Consider the following 23,100-nt stretch of genomic DNA (forward strand, 5'->3'; position numbering starts at 1 on the left):
ACTTGAAGCGAAGAAATAGTATGAACTTGCTGCAGTGTAACCGACGCTGACGGAAGCACGTGTTAATTTGATGCAATGAGGCGCCTTGTGACGCCTTGCAAGCGAGACTACGGGGTTCACACGGCGAGGACCCACGGATCCCTCCCCCTCCCTTTATTTCAGCCATTGTCACCAACCAAACGATTTATACCGTTATTATATACGCGCCAAGTAATGTAGTAAATACTCTGATTTCGGGTCATTTGTCATGAATTTTATGAATAAAAAGGAAAAGGTTGTATATGCAAGAGTTTAAGAAGTATCTGTAAGCATTGAGCGTGTGACTTCAAATCTTACGTTTGGCAACACTTACACGAGTGACAGCGCGCGCGAATTGCCTGGTTTCACCCACGCATCCGCGGATGCGCTCAAGTTGCCGGAGAAATTTGCATCTACTTTTTCCTTCTGCGCTAAAGGGTGGGGTTATGAACCGAAATTATACGGTTCTCAGGCGGACTGAACGAGGTTGCAATTGTGGAAATAATAACATTAGATTTCCTGATCTGCAGAAATGCTGAAGCCCAGGATTAAGTACAAGCGATATATTTTTGATGGTGGTGATGTGCCCCGTAACACACTGTGGTATCGCCGAAGAAATGTGATGCCGGAGAATTACAGCCAAGTCACTGTCCGGAATGAGGTAAGTTATTTGCATCTTTCTATAAATAGAAATATGTACTCACTGCTGATTACTTTTACCCCTCGCGAACCACCCTAGAGGTGGGTCGCAGGGTATTATATAGACGTAAATTGAAAAATTTTCATACGGTAGATCAGATCATATAAATAAAATAAGAGAGACTGACTGTAGAGCAGACAGATTCAGGGTGCCGTTTTTCCACGTAGAGAGATAATGTAATAAAATAGAGATAAGAGATAATGTAACGGCAGCGTTAGAACTCACAAATGCAGTATATTACGTGTAGTGTAGCCCAATAACTCATGCGTAACTTAATGCATGCTTCTGAATTGATTATTTCCAACAACATGTGATAGTATAACTTGTTAGCATGTGTAACGTTTTTTGGACGTGTGCATGAGGGATTCCTATTACATGCTGCAACTGGTTGTTGATCACCCACGTCTAAGGTGTTCTCATTTAAATTATTTCACCTAAACTCAAGGGGTGTATTCAGGTATATGTTATGCGCATGATTGTGATCCCCAGATATTCATAATTTACTTGGATATATGCTCATGAGATATGTATTTTTTATATTACTACACTTTTTCTTCTTTTCTTAGCATGGAATGAATAAATAATTTCTGTGTGAATGCCATGGACTCCAATTATTATACACGATATTTCCTTTATAATTTTAGGAAGCTGAAGATGAGCTGGACGAGCCTCATTTAATTGCTACAGAAGGGAATGCTATCGGGAGCGTTGAGAGTTTGGAGGTGGTAACAGTAGCAGATGAAGTGGAGGACAGCTCCGCTGAAGAAAATGGTGACTCTGATCGGCAAGAATTTTCAGAATGCAGTGGGATGGTATGCAAACTTACGTCCTTACATCCTTCTGTTATCCTTATCCTTGCATATGACGGTTATCTGAATATTCAAACCCTGTGCTTTATTGGCTGTGATAGATGTGTTATAACTGTTTTTTTTTCCTGTTTTCAGGTTGCATTAGGAGATGAACATAATGAAAATGAGCAACCTGCAAATGGTGAAGTGAATAGCGATGACGATGGCATTGATGAAGATGTAGTGTGGAACAAAAGGCAGAGGTCAATTTGCCCAGTGTGCCCATGTGCTCAATGTTGTCCTGAAGATGTCCTTATAATGTGTTTGACTTTAGGACTGAGGCACAACCTCTCTTGGCGGGCACAGGAGGACATCTTGAAAATGGTGAACACCATTTATGGTCAGGAGAAGGTGCCGCAGTCTCTTTACCATTACTTTTCATTGGTGGATAGGTCTGGTAAGCAAATGAAGTACCATATATACTGTAAAGAATGCGAAAGGCATTTGGGAAATAAGGATGATCTTCCGGAGCATATTATCTGTGACTGTGGAAGTGATGTGGATATTTCGAAAAGTCCCTATTTTTTGTCCATAAACCTCATACCTCAGATGCGAGAGATATTATCTGATGAAAATACTGCAGATTCAATCATGAAGTATAGGTTTACACGTAAAAAGGTGAATAAAGCAGCTTTGGAGGACATATTTGATGGTGCCCAATATAGAAAACACATGGAAAGAGATGGGATATTGTTAAGCCCATACAATTTCTCATTCTCTTTTAACACCGATGGTGCTCAGATGGGAAATTCATGTGGCAAATCGATTTGGCCAATTTATGTTAACATAAATGAGCTACCTCCAAATGTCAGGTATAAGTCAAAAAATATTTTACTGTCAGGATTGTATGTTGGACCTACAGATCCAAACCATAATCTGTTCTTGGAACCATTTGTGCAGCAATGCAATGATCTGTCCACCACAGGGTTTACTTGGATGCACAAAGGCGTTCAAGTCGTGAGCAAGGTTATACCTTTGTGTTCAGTGGTGGACAGCCAAGCACGGTGGAAAATGCTGAACATGTCCGGAGTTAATAGTTACTATGCCTGTACTTTCTGCTACCAAAAAGCAGTGCATACACAGAAAGGACAGAGATTTCCCCCGGAAATTGAAAAAATTCCCCTTAGGACAGCTGAATCCACTTTAATTGATGTAAAACGTGCATTTGAGAGAAGGAATCACACTGACAAGAGAGATCGAGTAGTCAAAGGAGTCAAAGGACCATCACCTTTGGCCAATTTGTTTTATTTCAATTTGATAGCAGGATTTGTCCCAGACTACATGCACTGCATTTTACTTGGAGTGGCACGGCTTCATACTAACTTGTTGCTTGAATGTGTTAGGAAGAGATTTTGGATAGACATGCAACCTGAGGATAGTATGGATTACATGATATCCTCTGTTGATGAACGGCTGTTGAAGATATGTAGTGTCTTCTCAATAACAAGATCAGCACGTAAATTGACACAGCGGAAGCTATGGAAAGCGTCTGAATGGCGTTCATGGCTTCTATTTTATTGTATTCCCTGCCTCCAGGGACTTTTAAAGAATAAGTATTTGCTACACTTGTCTTTGCTGTCGAAGGCTGTTTACATTCTGTTACAGAACTCAATTACTTTTGAACAGGTGAAGGTAGCTGAGGAGGCACTATTGAGGTATGTTTTCCTCTTCAATAAGTACTTTGGAGTTAATGAAATGAAGCTTGATATTCACCTGATTACCCATATTACACAAAGTGTTCTCAATTGGGGTCCTATTTGGACACACAATACTTTTGCATTCGAGGGGGCCAACAGAAACCTATTGCTGTGCTTCCACAGTCCTAATAAAGTGTGTAAGCAATTTGCTAGAAGATATTTAATTATGCAGACTGTCACATCTTTAACTGCATCCCACTCTTGTCGAAATGCAATACAGTTTTGTGAGAATATGTTAGAGAGGAAACTTCAGTACTTCGCTCGTTGTGACAAAGTAATATTGCTGGGTAAGAAATATCTTCACTCCTCTTTATCTCATGAGGAGGAGATATGCTTAAGAAACAAGGGTGTAGAAGTGGAAAAGTGTGAGGTATATGGGAGAATGTTGCATAATGGTATTCGCTACTTCTGTGCTTATTATGTATCAGAGAAGAGACGAAACAATGACTCTTGCATAATGATTAAGGGAAATGTAATAGTAATCATACAGAAAATAGTAGCTGCTCCAAATAATGATGCATGGTTAATTGTGAAAAGGGTAAATACTGCTGTATTGGGTATAAGCTGTGAAAAACATCTGACTTTTAATCATGTAGCTAATGTTAAATCTTATGGTGACTTATTTTGTATTTCTCCAAGGGATATTTTATGTCAGTGTTTGTTTTTTAATATTGGAGATGTCGATTATGTTTCTGCAATTCCATATGGCTGCCTAGGTGATTGAGACATTAAAAAACTACCACTGTGTTTGTAATCTATTATATTTGCAAAATGTTCGAGGACACTACTTTGCAAAGAATTTATGGTTCAACAAAAATATGTTATGTAACTTTTTCATATATGTAGTAATGTATATTGAGGTTATTTTACTTTATCTAGACTTAAATTTTTAACGTTGATTAGCTTATTGGAGTGAAGGTCTTTTAAGAATTTATGCATTCTTGCCACCGTTGTTTAGGAGTTGGAGTTATTTTGTGCATTCAGCTATGTTTGCCATATTGCTAATGTTGTAAACATGGCACCAAAGTAGCAGTGGGCAAAGGCCTGCTAAGAGGGGCTGTAAACTCATTCTTCAGCCATTATGTCCAAACGGGCATGAGGTAGTGCAATGCGTATCGGTCATTACGACCGCAGGAGCTGTGAACATGGTAAATGCAAGATTTTGGTGAACGTATGTTTGAATATGGATATTCTTTGGTGATTACATCCAAATGGGCATGGGGTAGTAGAATGTCTTTAGTCATTACGACTGAAGCAGCTGTGAATATTTTGAATGCAAAATATGTAGCTATAAACTTTTATTACTTTAATGTTGAATGTGTGCAACAATTTTGCATTTAACTCTTAGATGGCCTTAACTCCATAATGCTAATCAATGTTCAAATTTACATTGTATAATTATTGTCATATTCTGTGGTTGTGTTACTTGTGATGCATCACTTCATTTTACAATAAGAATGTTGACCCTTACTACGGTTGTAATCAGAGGCAGGTACATGTGGGAGGCGTGTGCCCACCCCATTGCGGGGCTACCCGAATTGCTGACCACTGCAGAACCACGAAGTAACTTTTTTATATAATAAGATGGCATTGTCACATCTATGTGTATAATCATTTTAAATAAAACTTTTTTAAACTTTATATGCATCTTGATTACTTTTCATTGCGATAAAAGTTAGGTATCGCTCAATATATATTAAACAGCCCCCCTCCCCTAGAGTTTTCTGTGTATCTATTACTGGTTGTAATGGGACCAAGACCAATTATTATTGACCCTTGACCCTACCTGCTTACCCATGCATATTCCCTTACACCCCAGTGAGCAAAGATAGGTAATGTGTTAAGGAGTTTCCAGCAAGGGTGAAGAATAGTTGTGCTACCCTTCCCTTACCTATGATGGAGACTAATGATTGGTAAGCAAGGGAGTTCCCTGGAGGGGTAGACGAAGTAATCTTTCCCTTAACACTAGAAGACTGCACTCATTACTTTTAACAGACAACCTCAACTTATATCTGTGTAGAATTTTTTGTGTTTTCTTCATTTTTCTGACTTCGAGTCTCATTGTAAGCATTCATCAAATATTTATTTTTTTTCATATAGAAATGTAGTTTTGTAATCAATCTCAAGAAACCAGTACACATCAAAATGACAAGTTAAGCGTTCCCATTTCATTTGTAACTGTAACATTATATATATTCTGGAAAGCACTTCAGTTCATTCCTGATAAAAATAATTGCTGCTTGTCAAAACTGAGTCGTGATCCTTCGTCAGGTTAATTGAGGGTGGGAGGAGGAGATTATTGAAATAAGTTTCATAGGTACCTTAGGAGGAGGAAGGACAGTAGGGAAAGTATAACATTTTGAAAAAGGGGGACAGAAATGTAATCGACAGGGAGAAGGCAAATGCTGTGAGTAAATGGTATTCAAGTGTGTTCACAGATGCTGCAAATAAAGTAGACAAAATGGGCATGGAACCCAGCAGTCCCACACTTTCAGAAGGAAACAAACGCTTTGAATGTGAAATATATTAAAAAATCTAATTCTGAGATCTATAAACATATTAGTAAAATAAGGAAGAATAAATCAGTTTCACCAGATGACATATCAATGATTTACTCAAAATGGGAGGAAGTGAAATTTCAAAGTATGTGAAAAATATATTCAATGCTACTATAAAGAACAAAGTCCTACCCATGAATAATTGAAAAAAAGGAGTTGTAACACCCAACTTTAAAGGAGATGTTAAGGGATTGGCAGAAAATTATAGACCAATCACTTTGACGTCAACAGTGTGCAAGTTATGGTAGAAAATATAACTGCTGATTATCTGCGAGGACTATGGAACAGCACCGACTGGTTGTTCAATTCTCAACATGGGTATAGAAAATAGCACACATGTGACACACAACTGTATTGCGTTTTGCCAAGACATGGTGGACTTCATATAGATGAAAGGTTAGAATTGGATGCAATAATTGTTGAACTGTCAAAAGCCTTTGACAAAGTTGAACATGAATGCTTTTAATAAAAAAATAGCAAACAGATGGTAAGGGAAGGAGCTCCAAGGAAGGGTACACGAAGGATTTTTCTCTCCTTCCCTTACCCTTAATGGTGGGTAGAGGAAGGGTACACGGATGGTAAGGGAAGGAGTTCCAAGGAAGGGTACACGAAGGATTTTTCTCTCCTTCCCTTACCCTTAATGGTGGGTAGAGGAAGGGTACACGGATGGTAAGGGAAGGAGTTCCAAGGAAGGATACACGAAGGATTTTTCTCTCCTTCCCTTACCCTTAATGGTGGGTAGAGGAAGGGTACACGGATGGTAAGGGAAGGAGTTCCAAGGAAGGGTACACGAAGGATTTTTCTCTCCTTCCCTTACCCTTAATGGTGGGTAGAGGAACGGTTGACGGATGGTAAGGGAAGGAGTTCCAAGGAAGAGTACACGAAGGATTTTTCTCTCCTTCCCTTACCCTTAATGGTGGGTAGAGGAAGGGTTGACGGATGGTAAGGGAAGGAGTTCCAAGGAAGGGTACACGAAGGATTTTTCTCTCCTTCCCTTACCCTTAATAGTGGGTAGAGGAAGGGTTGACGGATGGTAAGGGAAGGAGTTCCAAGGAAGAGTACACGAAGGATTTTTCTCTCCTTCCCTTACCCTTAATGGTGGGTAGGGCGTGGGTTGTGCAAGGGTAACTACCCACCATGAAGGATGCTACCCTTCCTGTAACCTTCCTGTACCCACCATGGTGGAGTTTATTTTTATCAGGGTTCCTCAAGACGGATGAGGTCTACGATATCATCTAGGGTGCCCCCCTCTGACCCCTCTCGACGTACTGCGTCCGAGTACCCCGTTTTCCTTGTTAAATTCGGACACTGTACCCTAAGGTGGTCAGGGCTACCACACTTTGAGCATAGGATTTTCTGTCCGTCGTAATGCATGACCGCATGGTGTTCCTTGATTACTATCTGGTTGGGGATGTCTTTGTCAAGAGTCATTTTAATTGCCCTTGTCCCATTTTTTACTTTATATTTTAAGTCCCCACCCCACTTTGATTCACTGTACGCCAGTACTTGTCCATATTTGGAGAGTTCACGCACCAAATCTTCCTGTGAGATATCAAAAGGTAGGAGACATACCTTGATTATGTGCGTTTTTTTCGTCGCGTTCTCCATGATGGCACGTCCTCTTCTGTTGGTCCTCGACGGGAAGGCCAATTCTCCCCGGTGGTCCGACAGAATTTTCTACATGATGTCTTCCGTCGTGGTTTTCAGGAAGACCTCCTTCCGGAATTTTCCGAACTGCAGGCCTTCTACGTCTTCTGTGGCCAGCTTCAGCTCTACATCGATGAATTGATGGAGCTCCACTGGCGTCGGCGGTGATGTCAACCCGTAAAAGGTGATCCTTATCGTGTTCTTACGCTCAACCGACATCCCGGGAGCTGTAAAAAAACTACGAAAAAGTAGTAAATTTTCACTCAAGTTCAAAGTTCGAGCACGTCGTGCCGTGCATACACACGCACGCGTGCCCGGCTTGCCCACAAAAGCCCCCCCGAAACGATCCAAGTCAAGATCGTCGGGGAGAAAGAAAGTCCACTCGTCAACTCAAAAACAGTTGAAGGTCGAATCGCTCGGGAGCTCCGCTCACACACGTCCGCTCCGGTCGAGTATTCAACGTGGTATTTTTTATAAAATTTATTGCCAGAAATAACATAGTAATACAATATCAGGTCAATTTCACTGGCATAACAAAATATTTAGAATTGAGAAAATATATTACAATTGTATCTTGACCAATTTCGCTCTTTCACTTTCTTCTTTAACCTTGAAGATTAGAGGCCTGGGGACTCGAACGCCCGGCCACAATACTTCACTCATCCACTCACTGGCCAGACGTCGATCCACCAGGCCACCGTCACTTGATGCACTTTCTCACAAAAATATACACTAGGAGCTTTTCTTTACGTCCTCTATGGTCAATAAAATGAAAAGGTTGACACAAATATACATTTATACAAGTTTACAGTAGAATTTAAACTTTTTTTCTCGTCAAATATAATCACAATGAATACAGAAGTACAAAAATACAAAAAAATTTATCCCTGCAATAATGCTAGAGTACATGACACTTGTTATGCAAAAACACATAAGGAATGTTTTATTACAAAATGAATTGACCAATATTTAATTTTTTTATTCTTTTCTAATTTTACTACAAAAACATTTCTTCTTTACTTGAGTGTAACTGTATTAAAAGATTCCTGGCATCTCTATTTAAAAATTTTATATCCTTTTCTTTAATATTTTTGTTTAAATCTCCACTCCCATTAAGTATATCGTAAATGTTTTCCTATGACGAATACCATCATTTCATTTTTGTAGGAAGGAAACACGCTAAAATTTAACATCAAAAGTTTTAAATTATCAATATCCCCATCTCCAAATAAATTGATATTCTTGTAAACTCTTTTTATTTTTAACCATTCGTTTTTTATCTTTTGGCATTTTATAAATTTGTGCCTTAAATCTTCAAGCACGTTACATTGATGGCATATCCCTGTTAAATCCAACCCTATTTTGAATAATTTTTCCTTGGTTTTAACTAGGTTATTTACCACATCGAAAATTGCTACTTTATAATCTAAAGGTATATTTACATTTTTCAAGTATTTCCATGTTTTCTTGTTGTGGTTTTCTTTTAATCTATTGTCTTTTCTTTCCCCTTGATTTTGTTCCCGGTGACTGACAAGAAAGTTATATACTTTTTTGGTTAGCATCAAGTCATCCCTTTCCATTTTCGGTATAATCTCTTTTAGACCTTTGACATGTATTTTAAAGATTTCCGCTGTAGCCATTGCGTTTATAGATTTCTTAGTTTACTCTTTTTTCCAGTCATTTTGTCCATCTAATGTTTTTATTATGGAGGAATAAAAGAGGGCTTTCGCCTTGTTAGGAAAGTCTACCAAACCTATTCCCCCTTCTCCCCATTTCTGGATTGCTCTTTCTTTTGGGATTTTAAAAATATATTGTTTCGAGATGAAAATATTCATATATTTTACAACTTTGGCCGCTATGTCATTTGGGGCTGGGATTACGTGACCAACAAACCACATTTTGCTTAAGGTATTTATATTCATTATTGCCACACTTTGAAGTAAATTCAATTTCCTGTCGTTTAGGCGAATACATTCTCCCACCATTTGATTTTTAAGAGTTTCCCAATTTTTTTACCGTATTCACTATATCTTTTTCCCAGTGAATCCTCAGAATTTTCACTGATTCTTTTTCAGACCATAATTTTTTTCTGAAGGGGCCTTCACTTTTTAAATTCAAAAAATTGGTCTTTTCTTTATTTACCTTCATACCACTAATGGCACTATACGCTTCCAGGACCTCATTTATCGTACTATGATGGTGTTCTTGACGAGCCAGAATGGTCACGTCGTCTGCATAGGCGATAGCTGGGAGGATTGTGCCTTCGATTTTTATGCCTATTCCTTTCTGAAGCAACATATCCAAAAGGGGATTTAATTGAATGCAAAATAATAACATCGATAGGGGGCAGGCAACCTTGCCTTAGGGATTTCTTCACTTGTATCCAATTAGTATAAACCAATGGAGTAATTTTAACTCTCACCATGGAATCATTATATAGTGTTTTAATCCAGCTTATTATGGTATTAGGAAATTTCATTTTTCCCATTACCTCAAATAAGAATTCCATGCTCACCCTATCGACAGCTTTTTCAAAGTCCACAGCTATTAGCTGCAGATTTCTTTCGTCTAACGTGTCCTTTGCTGTTATTAGGTCTCTAATTATACCCGTTGCGGTTATAATATTTTCTCCACCTGTTTTAACTGCAAATTGTAAGGGGTGCATGTATTCATTACTTGCTATCATCATCCTATTTTTAATCATTTTTGCCAAGATGTTATAGTCTGTATTTAAAACTGTAATTGGACGGTATTATTTGATGCTTACCGGATTCTTGGACTTAGGGATTAGTATGACCTTCCCCTCCCTCTGGGATTTTGTTAAAATTCCGTTTTTTATGCTATAGGTGAAAGCCTCAAAAAGATTCTTTGCTATTAAGTTTCCAAAAATAGTGTAAAATACCTTTCCAAGCCCATCCGACCCTGCAGCTTTTCCTGCCTGCAATTCAGAAATTGCACCCTTTAGTTCACTCAGGGGGAAATCCCCTTCTATTTTTTCTACTCCTTCATTAGATAGTTTGTATTCTGAAATAAAACCCTTCTTAACAATTTTACTTTCTGTCGATAGCGTGTTCTCAAAATAGCTGTACACAACTTCCTTAATATCGTTTTCGTCCGTTAGAATGAAGTTCCCATCTAGACTTTGCAGACTTTTTAATTCTGTATCTTGTTTGTCTTTTTTCTCTTTGATGAGGTGAAACAAGACTTTACTTTCTCCCTCCATATAGTCCCTTTTGTTTTTTATAGTTCTGAAATCCTGCCGCTCTTTTCCCAAAGTTTCAATTTTCTTTTTAATTTTAAATGCCATCCCTAGGTTGTCATTTTGCCTGAGACAATCTCTCAAGGCTTTTTTATAAAAGGTCATCAGTGAACTTATTTCAACCCTGTTGAGTAAAAAATTCCCTTGTTTTAATTTTTAAAGTTTCCCATTTTAAACCAGGGTTTAAATGAGAATATCTACCATTCCACTCCCTCCATTTATTTTTAAACACAGTTTGCAAATTTTTTTCCCAAAAAAGATTTGTATTAATTTCATGAGCATGGCAAGATTTTGTGTGTGTATGAAAATTGCTTACTGATACATTTAGGATAACCAAATTATGGTCACTACATTTAACTGGAAAACTCCTTTGTGTTTCCAGGCTTACATCAGATTTTCTTTGAATGTAGAACCTATCAACCCTTGTCGCGTACATTTTTGTAATTAGTGAATAATCTATTTTGCTTGTGGCGTCTGCCAGCTCATTAGTATCGACAGCACTGAAGGTGCTGAGTAACGTTTTTAATTCTTTATTAACCGGATAGATTGTTTGCGTGTCGTTATTCAAGCTGTCCTTAGCTTCTATGATGGCATTAAAGTCACCTCCCAGGATTGTTTTTTATGTAAAACCATTCATATAGAAAGGAAGAGTAGAAGTGAAGAACTCTTTCCTCTCCTCTTGCAATCTACTGCCCGCTGGGGCGTACACATTTATAATTTTTACAACCTTAAAATCTACTACTAATATTCTTCCGTCAGGACTTAAACAAAAATCAAGTGGTTCAAAAGTATTTTTAAATAAAAAACCAGTTCCCCTATTTCCGTTTGAATTACATATAAAATTACAATTACAATTAATACCATTCCAAGAATCTGAAGGAATGACCTCCAGCAATAACAACATGTCAAAGTTATTTGCTAAAAAACAGTTTATCACATCTTGCACCTTGTGCTTAGCGGATATTCCGCGTATATTCAAAGTCCCGATTTTTAAATTACTCATAAGGATTTCTTTCTAGAAATCCTGGTTATTACACCACTAACTTTAGGTCTGATTTTTCTTTCTATTTTCAATGAATCCCCGTAATTTTTATCACTGTTTTCCTCATTTGAGATCGCTTCCACGCGATCCTCAGCTGTTTTTGAGCCGACTTCGGCGTTCACCAGCTGATCGCCTCGTGGATCCTTTTCTCCGCCGACCAAAACACACTCGTCACTCCCCTCCCAAACTGGGTCTCTACCCTCCATTCCCGTCCTAACCCGCAAATCGTCGCACGTGGCGGCCAAAGCACACTCCTCACTCCCCTCACCCAGCTCCTCCCGCGGTCGACCAAGCGTGACGGCCGGTGCACTTCCCTCCCCAACCTCACTTCCCTTCCCCTCAACCTTCTCACCGCCAAGGTTTCCCATTAATTCGGCAGGAACACTCTCATCCCTCTTTCCCCCTCCGGCCCCTTCCATTTCCGTAACCCAGTCCATATGAATAATTCCTATATCTGAGTCCCCCTCCTTTTCACTGGAGGACTCATTTCCCAAGCTTTTTTGACTGACAAGTTCTCTATTTAGTGCCATGGAAAATTCTACGTTTTTATCGTCTATTTTCAGTTTTTTTGCCAATTTGCTCTTCCCTTTGAATTTCCAATTTTTACTCATGCAAGAGGAGGAGTCTGATCCACCACTAAAGCTTCTCTGTCTCCTTTCCCTCTTTCCTCCTTTTCCTCTTCTTGCTCCATTTGTTTTCCCTTGATCCGAGTTCTAATTTAAAATCCCCTCACTCCCTTCCTTCGTCTTTTTAATTGTTCCGTCTGATTTTGTTCCACTCCCTTCCCCTATAAAGTCCCTTTGCTTATGGCTGACTTCCATCTGCTCCTCCTCCTCAAGTGTTATAGACTTAGCTGCATCGCTAAGTCTATAACACTTGCTAACTCTATAACACGGCCGCCGGGGGCGCCGCTGCGGCTGCTGCGGTAGCGTCTGCCATGGTCTCGGATGAGAGGTTTGAAATGGATGAAATTTTCGCGTTTCCCACCTTCGAGATATCGTACCATTTCGGAGCGCGTTCGCCGCTGTCGAACTTGTCGTCGGCGTTCTCCTTCAAATCTTTGTACTCGACTTCGTCTCGCACTTTATCGTTTCGGACGGCGCCGGTGGCTCCGACGTCGGCGTCCGATCTCGACGCGCGAGGCGACAGTCCCTTGAATGTCAATCCGTCCACTGCGTTCAAATTTTATCTAATTGCAGCGGTGATTCCTTAACGTTATTTCGTTGTAGTATCTCAATTGACACCAAAGGCACTGTCACTCAGCAAACAGTTTGTCTTTCGTCAAATCGTTTCTCCGTTATTCGACCATTTTCAGTTGCACTCCATATTCCACGTTGCCTTCACATTGTAATCTTTCTTAAAAACCCTCTACTTTGTCGCGAGAAGTCCACGCTTAAGCCTTCTTCTTTCCTAAACTGCAACATTACTGAAAACTACCTGTTACACATGCATTTCCGAAACCGATACTTTTGAAATAGAAATTTATGCGCCGTTTGTGCTAAAGTTCATTCCATTATGAAATTTAAATCCAAATTGTTATAATGTCGGATAGCGAACTATCGCATGTAATCACCAAATGAGTATAAGATTCCTCAAAAGCCATTCTAACCTTCGCCAACGGCCATACCACGTTGAATACGCGAGGCGAGCGGAAGTGTTGAGAGAGAGCTCCCGATCGTGTTTTGTTTGGTGTGAATTTCGGCGACCGGCTCTAAGCCCCGGCGATCGTACCCGCGATCGCCGGGAGCCGAGAACTCAGGCTCCCGTGAAAACTGGTTTCCCCAGGAGTGGGAGGCGATATTTGAGTGGAGGGAGGGACTGGGAGGGAGTTAGACGAGAATTGCGACTCGCGCGCGTTCTCAAATTTGTTAGAAGTTTTCTTCTTTCTTCGAAATTAGTGATAAATCGGAATTACCAAGATGGAATACCCAAAAGTTAGCACACTGGTGTTGGAGTTTAACCGAAATGAAGACGCCTCTGGACACCTGGAGATCCACGCCTTTATAAAGACGGAGCTCGGGATCCAGAATAATGAAGCAATAGGAGTGATAATAACAAACCAACGAAGGACCATCTTTGTTAGAGTCAAGACTGAAGAGAAAATGGAAGAGGTGTTAAGAGGAGGTACCTGGAGAACCTGGAAGAATCACAAAGTGCTGGTCACCTCGGCCAGTAAAAAAACTACGATCGTAAAAGTCCATTTGCTGAACCTGGAGGTGCCTAAAGAAGAGGTCATAAAGGCTCTAGAGCCTTATGGCAAAATCCTCGACTATCAAATGAACAGATGAGTGGGGCCGAACACCCTGGAGGGTACCTTCACAGGGGGTAGAAGTATTAAGATGGAGTTAGAGAAGGACATCCCATCGTACATCCAAGTAGCAAAGTACCGAGCGGCTATATTTTACACCGGTCAAAAACCAACATGCTCGAGATGCGGCGATACGGGACATATGAGGATAGCATGCCCCTTGCTCCTCACCAGGGGCAGACAATCCTATGCCCGGACTCTACGAGGAGAGGAGATGATGGTAGAGGACACGAATGTCGGCAGAGAGCAGACCGAAATAGAAGAGGAGGTCACGAGGGGAGCGAAAAACGACTTAGAAAATCTGGGGGGAGTGAAATCGCCAGCACCTCGACGGGTGAGACATCGCGGGCCCAGGGGGGGAAAAAAGGGGGAAGCGACGAAACCGAAGAGGTGCGGGACCAGTGCAGCCCGAAAGAAACGCAGGAGGAGAAAACAAAGGAACAACGAGGAGATGAGAATACCTTGGAGAATATGGTTGGCAACAGTGCCGAGAGGATTTCCGCTTCGCCTAAGAAGAAAAGGGGAGGTCGAGGGGGAAAAAAACATAGACAAAAATCCACAGGTGAAGGGGGCTCCTCAGAAGACGACACCGGAGGAGAAGAGAAAACGGAGTCTCTTCCCTCGGAGGCGAACCCGACCAAAACAAAGGACCTTAATACTTGTGACAACGAAGAAAAAATATCTCAGTGTCAATCGCCGATCAAAACTGACGACGACGATGATCTGATGGTAATAGAAAACACGGACACTGGAAGCACGTGCCTCGAACAGCCCGTGGGGTCACGCTCCCCGGATTGGATGTCCATGATAGAGCTAAGACCAAGTCGTAGCGGCAGTAGTAGTTTTGTTTTAGCCCCTGATCCCTTTACCCTGAAGACTACCCCCACACAAAGTGAGGAAAGTGATGTAGAAAGACCAGGGAGGTCGAGATCGACAGTAAGGGGCAAAAGTTCAAAGACACGTGAAAGATCCCTGCAGGACGGAAAAGCACAAATTGCAAAACGGAAAAAAGAACAACAATATAATGAGGGGAGGGCGAATTTATTCAAAGACACCTAAGATAAACTTTTCTATTTCAGATTGCAGCAGTATGTTCTGCAGAAACGAGCAACACGACATCGATTTCGGGAAGCAGCCAACAAGAAATCCAGTCTCAACACCCAAAGGTTGGCAGCCCGTGCTGCTGAGTACGGAGAGGCAGGCAGTAAGGGCTATTTTTAGCCCCAGCGCTCGAGTTTCACCGTTAGCTGACCTACTTACGGGCGACGGAACCTGTTTCCCGGCCGCCAGCCGGCTGGAAAACTCCCGCAGCACGTACGCAGCCACCGAGACGAACCGAAATCAAGGCAAGGGAAAAAAAAACTGTTTTTATAAGCTGCATAGATTCACATATGTTTAGAATTTTGTTTAATTTCACATACGTGTTTAAAAGTGAAACTGCATGGACATTTACAAGGAAAAATTTGGTTTAAACCAAGCATGGTATTTAAGTTTCTGCTTAATTTTGATCAAGAGTATTTGTGTCATGATTTTTGCGTTGCTGGTTTGGGGCAATCTTGTGTATTTATTAACTGTTTGATACAAGTACGCAAAAGGCATGGGTCATACTAGAGGCAAACCCCATAAACCAAAAATGCCATCCAATTGTCAACTGAACAAGTGGCTTAGTGGTAAAAAGCTTGGTTACGGTGCGGACGGAGCCAAGCTTAGAGGGTCTTCGAACCCCGCGGCCGGAAACTTTATTGTAACTTTATTATTTTCTACTGCTCATGTTGATCAAGTGTATCTACATTATGACTTTTGCATTAATGTCTTTAAGAAATATTTGGTAATAGGTTTTTGTTTGTTACAAGTACGTATGAGAAAACATAAAAAACAGGGGTGTCTACTCAAAAGATACTTTATAAATCTAAAATATACATTCCGATGTAAACTAAGCAAGTGGCTCAGTGGAAGAAAGCTTAGCTGCGGTCCTGAAGGAGCTAGGCTCAGAGGGGATTCGAAACCCACGGCCAGAATTTTTAAAGATGTGTTTTTTACGCGTACTTTCCTTCGTAATTTTTGTAATTTTAGTTTTTTCTTTTGTTTCTCAATGGTTTTCAAATTTTCAAGATATGGTATTATGGTATTCAAGTATTCTGGTGTTCTTCTGTGCATTTAATAATGAAAATAGCATCATTTAATACGGCGGGCATTTTAAGCCCTTTAAAAATACAAATTGTATGGGGAGTTCTAAATGAAAAACAAATAGATGTAGTATTACTCCAAGAAGTTCACAAAAATGCAAATTGGGTAAACTCAAACTTCAACCAATATAGCAACTTCACAGAGCAACAGCTAGGTATTATGATTTGCGTAAGAAAAGGTCTAAAAACAAGTAACTGTCGACGACACGAGTCGGCCCGAATACTTGCTCTGCAAGTTGAGGGTATCAATGTAATTAATGTGTATGCCCCCTCGGGAGCGTTGTTAAGAAAGGAAAGGGACAAAATGTTATATGAAGATTTGTTACCTTATGTTAACTGTTTCCACACAAGAGCGGTAATGGGGGGAGATTTCAATTCAATCTATAGACCGCAGGACAGTAGTGCAAATGCACAGAGCATAAGGTACCAAACATGCAAAGCCTTCCGCCAATTAGTTGATAGCATTCACGCGACAGATACTGGTATAATGCACGGCCCAAACACACACCAGTTCACCAGATTCGGAACACAATCTAGAAATAGACTTGATTACCTCTTCGTCTCAACAGTTTTATAAAACCAAACCAGCCAGTTCCAGAACATCCCAATCACGACCTCAGACCATCATGCAATAGCAATCAAAATAGACATAAACGACTACAGACAACGACATGAAAAACAAAAACTCTGGAAACTCGATACAGAAATACTTGAAGATGAAGAAGTAAAAGCAAAAATAGAACATAAGATACTAGTACTCACAAACCATCTAGCAGTTGATGCCAACATTGCCAAATGGTGGGAGGAGATTTTCAAACCCGAAATTAAAAAAGAAATAATAAAAATATCCAAGCAAAGAAATTGGGTACAAACATGCACAACAAACTTCTACAGGGAGGTATTAAGTGACACTCTGCAGAAACCACAGAAAACACAGCATGAAGAAGAGAAGTAAAAAAACTAAAAAAAATCAGGGAATTAGAAATGGCAAAATACGCCCCAAAAAAAATGGCAGACAACAATATTTAATGACACCTGGGGCCCAATAAGCTTGGCGACACTCAAAAAAACAATTGAATCAAAAAACATGACCAAAATAGAAACAAATGATAAAGATGAAACGAAACACGACACAATGATAAAAACAGCAGAAGAACACTACAAAAAATATACAACAACTATGAGAGGTGGGAAGAACATCCTCTCCACCCCTCATCAACGTACCAAAACTGGACGAAAATATTAAGAAAGGAAACAAGCACGAAATAAATGACTCAGGCATAGACGCTATAAAAACTAAACTAAAGAAGGGAAAAGCTCCTGGAGCAGACGGTCTTCCATACGAATTTTACTTAACATTCTGGGAAACATTAAAACCAGCAATAAATAGACTATTTAACCACATGAACACGCACGGAATCACAAAACAAATGAAAATAGCCATCATCAAACCCATACCAAAACACAGTCACGCAGCTACAATAGACCAATTCAGACCCATTTCACTACTAAACACATATTATAAGCTATACACATATATAATTAAAAACAAGATAGAACAGATAATCACACCGATACTATACAGACACCAATACGCAGGAATACAGAACAGGAATGCAATAGACGCAATAACACTAATCAGGTACATAATAATATCATCACCAGGACCCCAGGACACACACCCACTGCTAATAGCTATGGACCTAGAAAAAGCCTTTGATATGATCAGGATTGAATGGATCATAAAAATCCTGAGACAGATGAGCATCCCCGAAAAATTAATATACACGATAGAAAACATATACTACGGTACAAAAGGACAAGTGAAAATAAACAACGAATACTCCGATCTATTTGACATAAAAAACTCGGTCAGACAAGGTTGTCCTTTATCAATGTTGCTCTTTACCGTAGCCCTGGACCCATTGCTGAGGGAAGTGCAAAGCAGTGGCATTGGTACTTACAGAAGAGGGGAAAGATATTCGTCCATAGCTTATGCTGATGATGTGACATTCTTCACAAGCGACCAAATACAATTACAGACACTCAAAGAAATATTAGCCAAATATGAACAAGTAGGTATTAAGATAAACCAAGAAAAATCCAAGATTTTAAACCTACACAAAAAAAATGATATAGAAGACAACACTCCTTCGAAAACAGCAAAAACATTGAAAATCCTTGGGTTGCTGTGGGAGAGGAGTGTTGTGAACATGATAAAAACAAACTGGGAAAAAAAGCTAGTATCAATCAGACACAATTGTTATGTTTTCGGACAAACCAACATCCCTCTGATGGCCAGAGTCAATGTAATTAATTCGCATATCTATCCAATAATATGGTATGTTGCACATGTCTGGCCGATGCCAAAAAAGGTTAATGCAAATATAATAAGAGCTACCAACCACTTAATATGGAATGGTTTCCTGTACAAGTGTGAAAGAACTCAACTGTACCTGCACTCGGACAGAGGGGGTCTACACCTAGAGGATGCGGGCACCAAGGCAGACATAATTTACAAGAACAGCTTTTGTAAAATATACTATTCCAAGGATAAAACGAGGATGGATGTCTGCGAAAGTGCTCTGGACAAAGGGAAAAAGATTGCATTTCTAAAAGACCTAAAAACAAAGATTATAGCCTTTAAGCAAAAAACACAGCACAGACAAACGTCAGTAAAAGTATTATACGAAAGGTATTTGGACGAAAAAGGAAGGTCTTTTGGGCACCCACCTCCCGGAGAAAAGGCGTGGAAGAATTTCAAAAATTTCAAAACAGACATAACGAAGAAAACATATATGTTCGAAGTGCTTCGAAAAATCCTGGTCACAAACGAAATGAAGCACAAATGCAAATTAATAAACACACCAAAATGCGATAATTGTGACGAAACAGATACGACAGAACAGAGATTTATCAGTTGTCAAAAAAATATAGGTATTTGGAAAAAAAATCAGACGTCTTCATAAACTGTGGGACATATTTGGAGGTGGGGTGGTAAAAGACATTTACCTGCTAAATTTTAATTTTAACCTATTTCCATGTCATAAAAAACAAACTATATTAACCATTATTGTAAATTATGTTTCCTTAGTTATAGAAAAAAAATTGACTGAAGATAATTTTATTAATCTTTGTACCCAAATGAAGGTGGATGAAGACCAAAAAAAATTTTTAATACACTTCTTTGAGGACTAACTCAAAAAAATAAATAAATAAATAAATAACGATGTTTTTAGTCATGTAAAACGTAATTTCAATTGCATTGTAAAACCCCGATGTTTGAACAAAATATACTCCCCGCCAATTGCGGACTATATGTTCTATTCTTTTTATGCATTGCATTGTTATCGTGTGTATGTATGCTCTACTTTTTGTTCCTCGTCAAGGGACATAGAATATCTTTCATAATCTTTTAAAATAAAATTTAAGGTATGTAGCATGAAGTGATCAGTGGCCTGGTGGATAGGCGCCCGACTCATGACCAGAAGGGCCAAGCGGGCCGGGTCGGGCGTTCGAGTCCCCAGGCCTCCAGAAAATTTTATCATTGAGTGTAATAAAATAAAAATGCCAATTTTAAATAAAAATTTTGTAACAAATATTTTAAAAGACTGAAACGGTATTTTATATAATTAAAATTGTATTCACAATGTACTTTTAAACTGAGGAAAAATTATTTTGTGTGTGAAAATATGTTTTTTCCAAATAATTGAGACTTTTGAGTTATATAAACTCAACAGCAAGAAAAATGAAGCAGTTTGTTTGTAAACTTTGGCCAAGGGCGACGCAGCCGATCCCATAAGGAGTCGGATATACGAAAGAAAAAGGCGGAACAAAAGAACAGCGACGTGCGCTCTCAACAAAATTCACCCCTCACGTAAGTTCTTCTACCCACTGGCCTGTAATGAAAATCCTTTCTCTAAATATTGCGGGGATTCACAATCCCCTTAAGATAAATTTAATTTCCAACTTCATTAAACCACAAAACATAGATATCACATGTCTACAAGAGTCATAAGAGGGGATCGTTTGGCCTGACCCCCTCTACCGGTCCTTCGCCAATTGCGATGGGCCGGGCCGAGGTACAACCGTCTTAATTAAATCCGGGCTTCCGGTAAGCAACATCAGATTCCACCCATCAGGGGGAATAACCTCCCTAACGGTATTTGACATCCATGTGGTAAACGTCTACGCTCCTGCGCATGTTGACAGAGATTTGTTTTTAAATGAAACACTGTTGCCGTATTTACATGTTTTTACAGGGAAAGCCATTCTTGCGGCGGATTTTAACTGCACATATCGCGGCGAAGGTCGTCAATCTTCCCGTGCTCGTGTAGAACCTCCGAGCCGGGCTTTTAAAATTTAAATACATTCTGTGTGCTAAACAGATAATTTTTTAAATTCTAATTCCGACACCGTGCCATTCACGCGCACGGGCCCAACATCGCGCTCGAGAATTGATTTCATCTTTTTATCCAGAGCCCTTAAATCCCTTCCTCGAACCCCTTATTTATTGCCAATGTCCCTCTCCGACCACTGTGCCCTAATCTTAGACCTTTCCCTACCCTACCCTCCCCCACCCCGGTCACTCCTAATACAACTCCTTTCTGGCGTTTAGATACTCGCCTCTTAGAAATGCCTGAGTACACGGAGATAATTAGGGCGAAGGTCGTTCAGCTGGCTGACTCCTTCGACCCAAACATGGATGTAATCACATGGGGGAGAACTTTTTCAAGCCCAAGGCTACCCTCCTGCTGAAAAAAATGTCCAGGCAGTGGAGAAAACGAAAAGAGGCCACAATCAAATTCTATAGGTCGACTTTGGAAGAAATCATTACCTTGCCTCGCCGGCCTGATAATTATTACGCCATGGTGCGAGAACTAAAAGCCATCATTCTATCCCACGAAATCGCTCGCTACTCTCCTCGCATATGGCAGCGGGAGATAGACAAGGAGGGGCGGGGCCCGCTGTCCCTCTCCGAACTCAAGCGAGTGAGAAAAATAAAAAATAGACACTCCACCGCAAACATGGATCGCCTCTTAAGCGAGGCGGGGGGACATTTTAAAGGCATTTACGACCGCTACTCTGCTTGGAGTGATGCACACTGCCCCCCTTTCCCCGTCCTACCAACGCTCCCACATGATGAATCTCTCGAGCTCGAAAGCGCGATCCGAGGGGAGGAGGTCGAGCTGGTTCTCCGCTCCCTCCCCAAGGGTAAGTCTCCTGGCTCAGATGGGCTCTCCCCGACGAGTTTTATGCTGAATTCTGGGATATTTTAGCTTCTGTGTTGACGCGGATTTTTAATGTTTATTATGCTTCCGGCGGCGAGCTGGCTCCAAGTCAGCGGGCCACTGTGATTACTTTACTGACAAAGAAAGATCGGCCGAAGTCGTATAACGATTTAAGGCCGATCGCTTTACTAAACTGTGATATTAAAACTTTTACTCGAATTTTAAAAAACAGATTCTCGGCCGTTGCCGATTTGATGTTAGATAAATCCCAGTATGCAGTCCCTAAAGAACGTAGCATCCTGAATGCTTCGGCTTTGCTGAGAGATCTTTTTATCACGCCAAACGAAAATTTCTTTTATTGTGTCTTAGCTATAGATCTCAGCAAAGCCTTTGATTTTATTAGGATCGAGTATGTTTTAACTGTTTTAAAACCAATGGCTTTTCCTGACGTTTTTATTAATGTAATTAAATTATTATACACAGAATCGACGGCCTGTCTTCGGGTTGGGGGAGGGTTTTCAGGGCCCTTTTTCAATTCAGAATTCAGTCCGTCAGGGGTGCCCCTTTCCATGGCTCTCTTTTCAGAGGCCATGGACCCTCTAATTAGAGGATTACAGGTGGCGGGGGTTGGCATTGAGCGTTTTGGCTCAAAGTTTACCGGAATTGTGTAGGCCGATGACATTACTCTTTCCATCGACGACCACGAGAAGGTGGCAACTGCTCGTGAAGTAATCGAGGCGTACACGGAGGGGGGAGTGGTAATTAACCACGTAAAAAGTAAGGCAATCGTCTTACAAGGGACAACCCCGTCTAATACCTGCTGGAAGGTGACGCAGGATCCAGTCAAAATTCTAGGTATATGGTGGGAGAAGCCAATCCTCGCCATGCTCGAGCATAATTGGGATGAGGTCCTTAAGATAATAAAGTTTAATATTGTTAAATATACTTGTCTCCCCCTGCCCCTGACGGCTAGGGTTAAATTAATTAATTATTTGATTTATCCGAAGATCTGGTTCGTGGCACACATATGGCCACATACACGAAAACACCATGCACAACTCGTTACACTCACAAATAACATGGTGTGGCATAAAATGCTACGCAAGGAGAAACGGCAAAAGCGGTATTTTGGTCGTGATAAGGGGGGCTGGACTTGATAAATGCCGAAGTAAAATCGCGAGTGATCTATTGCAAGATCGCTTTTAGGATTCTGGGTGGGGACTCGCCGGAGAGGAGTGCGTTGCTTAAGGCGGCGTGGGCCACCGGCAGCGCCGCCTCTCACGAGTTAAGAAGATCGCTCGCATCAGCGCGGGCGGTCGCCGATTTTGTTCGCCCGGGCGAGGCATTTACAGTCAAGCGCTTGCACGAACGGGTTTTAAGGGGAGGGGGGTTCTGCGCCACCCTCCGCCAACTCGTGGAGGAACTGGGCGGCATGCAGGGTGGAGGAGGGTGTCGCTAGTAATATGTTTGGTGTGATTGCGGACCTTCAGCTCACGAGGGTAAGTTTACATATGATGGGACTGCCTGACACTCCCCTCTGTCCTGTGTGTTACCACATGGACGATATGCCCCACCATGTCCTTTGCTGTGGGGATGGTCCGAGGGC

The 23,100-nt window shown here is 40.7% G+C and overlaps 2 protein-coding genes across 2 annotated transcripts in view; one reads left to right on the forward strand and one right to left on the reverse strand.

Annotated features, from left to right (window-relative positions):
- LOC124173296 overlaps positions 1-23,100 on the reverse strand; it is a 158,312-nt gene that overhangs the window by 27,277 nt on the left and 107,935 nt on the right. The window lies entirely within an intron of this gene.
- On the forward strand, positions 548-4,870 carry LOC124173129. Its single transcript, XM_046552635.1, has 3 exons — positions 548-679; positions 1,363-1,530; positions 1,663-4,870. The coding sequence occupies exons 1-3, from the start codon at positions 551-553 to the stop codon at positions 3,985-3,987; spliced, it is 2,622 nt and encodes an 873-aa protein (XP_046408591.1). The 5' UTR covers positions 548-550; the 3' UTR covers positions 3,988-4,870.

The sequence above is a fragment of the Ischnura elegans genome (genome assembly GCF_921293095.1).
Source record: "Ischnura elegans chromosome 13 unlocalized genomic scaffold, ioIscEleg1.1 SUPER_13_unloc_4, whole genome shotgun sequence".
Classification (NCBI taxonomy): Eukaryota; Metazoa; Arthropoda; class Insecta; order Odonata; family Coenagrionidae; genus Ischnura; species Ischnura elegans.